Raw genomic sequence first — 4,738 nt, forward strand, 5'->3', positions numbered from 1 at the left:
ACAACTCCGTCCAGCCCATGCACAACCCGTCGCAGGCCGCACACGTCGTCGTACCGCAGGCGCCGCTTGGGAACGCGACGAACGGCCTCCCCAGCCAGGCTCCCGGGATGGGCGCAAAGGCGCTCCTCGCGAAGAAGTTCGCGACCCAGTACGTCCCCCGCTGCGGCAGAGACCCGCGCTTACCGGCTGCTCCCCGCACAGCAACCCCAAGTACGTCTCGCCGACGGACAAGATGATGACGCCCGTCAGCCAGAAGCTCAGCGCGGCCAAGAAGAAGCACTTCACAAAGTGAGTCCCCCCACCCGCGTCGCGCCGCACCGCCCGCTCACGCCCCATGCCGCGCAGGGCCGCGAAGCCCATGCAGTCGCTCTTTTCTCAGCGGGAGGCCGACTCGACCTCGTCGGACTCGGAGAGCCCCGAGGACGCACCGGACGCGCCGCGCCGCTCGTTGGAGGACACACCGCGTGCAGCCGCCCCCGCCACCGCAGACGACGACGACGAGAACCCTTTCTGACCTGTCCGCGCCCGCGCGTTGCTGTATTCTGACGCCCGACCCCGTTCTGTGCGGTTGTACCACCACCCATGCCCGCCCCCGTTGCTTTGTGTAGTTTTCGGATATTTACGCACTATGTATGTCGCCGAGCCGGCGCCGGACCTTGATCGTGGCTGTTTGTAGCACAAGTGTTGGTATACCGGACGACGACTGCCGTGAAGTTGACAGTAGATGTAGACGAATACGATGGTGGCGGCCACGCCACGAGAGCCTTGGCCGATTCTACCTTTGTGATGTACGTCCGAACTTGAACACAGTAAGCTCACGACAGTCGAAAATGCCAGCATAAGAGCGTTTTTTTGGTATATGTCCTCTCGCGAGTAATAGCTGGGATCTACCGCAATAGCATAAGCGAATGTACAAAGGACGCATCAATGAGGCGTGCATTATAACGATCGGACAGCAATAGGAAGACATGCGGCAGACGGGTAATGATATTCGAGTCGTGGGGAACAGCATCTGTAATGTCCGTGATCTCCAAATGTAGCAGTATAGTATAATGAGCGACGACCATGTCCATAACCCAACAAAAAATCTGTGCTGTCTAGTTTCTCCTGCAGCAACGGAACAGATTGCGCTTGAAGAAGTAGAAGAGACACTGAGACGGACGTAAGTCACGAGAAGTATAGGGCAATAAACAGACCAACGTACCCCAATGAATCGGACTGCCGCCAGCCCGAAAGTGGAGTAGAGGATAACAGCAAAGTAGATGTTCTGCTTTGCCCGCAGCTCGGCATCGTCTGTCTCCTCGTTGCCACTTGATAGACCGTTCAAGTTCTCAACAGACACGGCCAAAGTTGCGTTAGTCAACAGCCAGAAGGCGACCAAGCGCGTTCGGAATGTCTTGTTCTCATCGTCCATGGTAGGCTTCTCCACTTCTTCCTTGACTTCCAATTTGGTGACAGCACGAGTGACGGTGTCCTTGAAGTGAGCATCAAGATCCTCTTTACTTCGGGCAACATCCTCGACAACAGCGGTTTCCGCATCCTTCGCCTTCTTCGACGAGACTGATGGAAGAGCTTCCGCTTTGTCACTACCCTTGGTACCCCAGGAGACCTGTAACAGGCAGCTTCAGCGATGTGTAAAATGACCACACTAGATTATACGCACATCATGAAGGTTACAGAACGCGTAAACGTTCAGGATGTTCGTGAAACTCGGGGCCAAGCACAAGTATTGGAAGAAGCTGGTGAACATATGCCACGGGTCGCGCTAAACATGTAGCATTAGTACCCGATGCATTAGCACATTTATCGCAAGACGTACGTAGAGGAACGAGGCCATAATGTAAATACCTAAAACAACGATTAGATAGACATCATAGGATACAAAGTGTCCCCACTCACCGTAAGTCGAAGCCATAGCAGCAATCAAAGCACCAACCGGCGGTTCAAAGAACGTAAGAACAACTTGCATGACAGTCTTGTTCTTCAGCATGGAAGGAACAGCCTAATAACGGAAACGATGTAGCGGCCGCCAAACACAGATATAACGTGCACTTACAATGAACGCCTTGATAGTCAACGCGAAGGAACAAACCAACAAATACACCGCAAGAACAGCGTAGACCCTGAAGAATACATAAGCCTAGAGTTTCAATCTCTAACATGATACTGACCATAACGTAATGGTATATGCCATCCGTTCTCCTTTTGGCCTATTACCCAAAGCAAGAACAAACTGGTTCCTTGTAAGCTACTAATTATGAAGTCACTTTAGGTCCACTTACTTGTAGACACAAGAAGGCGAGGTAAATCCACTTCAGCACTTCGTTCACCCAGTGAGTCTATTGACAACAATGAGCAAGCGATAAAAGTGAAGGAGCCCATACATACGATGTCCGCGGTTCCAAAGAACACAAGTCCATCAGACGGGAGCAAGTCGATAATGATGGAGAACGTCAACCAGATGTTAGCGAGAGCGAACCATGAGAAGATCAAGCTGAAAACATTGTACTGCCAGAAAATCAAGTTCAATGCAATGCACATTCAGCAGGCAGATCCACGTACAAACGCCTGGATATGGAAGAAGAACATCCGTATGATTCCATGGCCCGATTTATATAACTTGAAGAAGTTGACGACACCATACTAAAATCATAAAATGTCCTCAGCGATGTATTAGTATTAATGACAAATGGGCTTACGACGGAAGCAGCAAACGACCCGTTCAGCCATCGACGACGTTGACCAATTAGCTCGGCCGCAGTTTCGGGTACGTCTGTTTCGGCTTTGCTAGGTTTGACGTAGGTCAGAGTCCATCTATCGCCCGCCTTTGCGACCAGTTCGAAACAGAGGATACGATCTTCAGCCAAGAACATGTTCTTTGTGAAGATATTCATCCCATAGATACCCTTCGGTCCTAGACGGTCTGCCAGCGAATGGTCACCATGGAAGTATTGCTCTAACGGCCGCCCAAGGATAGCGCGGAATCGATATGCAGAGAATGCACCTGGCAAGACAGAGACGTAACCGAAGCTACTCTCCAAAGGCTTGTCTGGAGAAACTGTTCAGTCGAAGATCCCAGTTGGGCGATACGAACTCACCCAAAATGTTAGACATCTTATACTCAAAGTTTTGAGCAGCAACCAAGGGATTCAGGAGCTTCCTTCCACCTTCCAACATGGCATGGATCTCACCACAACAACCTCCGAGATGGGGGTCATTATAGAAAGCCTCCCACAAGTAGTAGATGGATTTGTGTCCGGGCTTCGTACCGGCGTCGATGAGAACGCAGCACTCAGGCTATACGGAACATGAGAAACAGCTCTCGTTACATTGCCAAAATTAACATACCTCGAGCATCCGACCAATAGCATTGAACAGCCAGCGGTGAGAGTTGATTTTCTTTTGATTCTTGGCCTTGATAACTAAGATGATTGACACCGGAACAAGATTCGAGTGGTCATCGCCGTGGGGAAGAATGAGCTGGGGTGTAGCATCGACCGAAAGCTGAGTTGTGTACTGAGGTGGCATGGTCGTCAGAAGTGTAATAAACATAGGCAAGAAGGCAAACCTCGAAAATGTGAGCAACAGTTTCTTTGCCGTCAACTTGCTTCTTCATGACACCATCTTGGTAGACTCCAACGGTAGCTAGGATATCCAGAACGGTCTTGTCCATGGGTTCCAAACCGTCGATGATAAGTGCGACAGTGATTTTTTGCCAACCAGGGATTCCTTCTTCCGCAGTTCGTCGCCAATACTTTGATTGCTTCGTCTTGCAAATATCGCGAATGTTAAGCATAACACCATGCAAGGTACGAGCGTAAAGAGTCTTGTCCTCATTGTACGAAGTGACGGCGATGAGAAGCTCGGTCTGCCGATTGTACATCTTTGTGCGTAGCGAATAGCCATTGGCCTCTGAGAAATCGTCCGGATCGCAAGTTGCTGCGGTGTACCTCATATGCCTAGGTAGGAATAATAAGACAAGCAAAAATGTCGCAGAATGAAAACGACGCACGAAAATTCCGTGGTGTTGCTATTGCGCCATTTAGCTTCTATGGCACTGTACACAGGCGATGGAACTGGGTACTCGGAAATGAAGTTACCCTTCGTAAGTTTGACCTTGCGCGTCACACCACGTTTGATGGTCTGGCGACGCCTCCATGCTGAATCGACGCCGGAAGAGGCTGTGGAAACAACGGAGATAGGACGATCATAAGGGTCACCATAAGCATTAGGATCGATAGGCCTGGACAGAAAGATGACAGATCAATATATGTTGCATAGGAATAAGCGCAGCGCGACCAGCGCTAAAGGAACCCACCCAGGCGGATACAAGCCGCCTTGCGCTGCTGTGAGAGGAAGCTTCTCGACCTCGTCGTCGTCGTTATATCCGCCCATGCCTCCAAACTCATGCGGAAGAGAAGTAGAACTCTCGTAAGCAGACATGGGAGGCTCTTGAAACGCTACCTGGCGCGATGGACGGTCTGCGAATGGATCGCTGTGGTCGCTGAGAGTGACGGAGCTCTGGGACGCAAAGGAAGGGAGTGGTGGACGGCGATCCTCGGCCATGATTATGAGGAGTAAAGGAGTGGCCTAAGGATTATGGGGCGGGAGCGTTGAGCAGGCGTTGAGTGGTCGTCGTGGTACTGAAAGAGTTTCGTCGCGCAGCCTGGCAACTTGAAGATGGGTGTGGTCCGGACCCCAGACACCCTCCTGCGTGGCTGTAGCCGCCTCCGGCACC

The 4,738-nt window shown here is 51.3% G+C and overlaps 2 protein-coding genes across 2 annotated transcripts; one reads left to right on the plus strand and one right to left on the minus strand.

Annotated features, from left to right (window-relative positions):
* Positions 1-17: 17 nt before the first annotated feature.
* FIBRA_06225 (uncharacterized protein) lies at positions 18-514 on the plus strand (the record flags this gene model as incomplete). The annotated part of the gene is made up of 3 exons (XM_012327959.1): positions 18-148; positions 202-288; positions 346-514. The coding sequence occupies 3 exons, from the start codon at positions 18-20 to the stop codon at positions 512-514; spliced, it is 387 nt and encodes a 128-aa protein (XP_012183349.1).
* A 583-nt stretch (positions 515-1,097) lies between these two features.
* On the minus strand, positions 1,098-4,566 carry FIBRA_06226 (uncharacterized protein; the record flags this gene model as incomplete). The annotated part of the gene is made up of 16 exons (XM_012327960.1): positions 1,098-1,151; positions 1,205-1,609; positions 1,664-1,765; positions 1,820-1,848; positions 1,900-2,002; positions 2,057-2,123; positions 2,172-2,233; positions 2,283-2,339; positions 2,389-2,508; positions 2,563-2,643; positions 2,700-3,049; positions 3,099-3,297; positions 3,349-3,516; positions 3,569-3,959; positions 4,013-4,243; positions 4,319-4,566. 16 exons carry the CDS (start codon positions 4,564-4,566, stop codon positions 1,098-1,100), a joined length of 2,667 nt encoding a protein of 888 aa, XP_012183350.1.
* Positions 4,567-4,738: the final 172 nt, after the last annotated feature.

The sequence above is a fragment of the Fibroporia radiculosa genome, assembly GCF_000313525.1.
Source record: "Fibroporia radiculosa TFFH 294 genomic supercontigs, scaffold6550, whole genome shotgun sequence".
Taxonomy (NCBI): domain Eukaryota; kingdom Fungi; phylum Basidiomycota; class Agaricomycetes; order Polyporales; family Fibroporiaceae; genus Fibroporia; species Fibroporia radiculosa.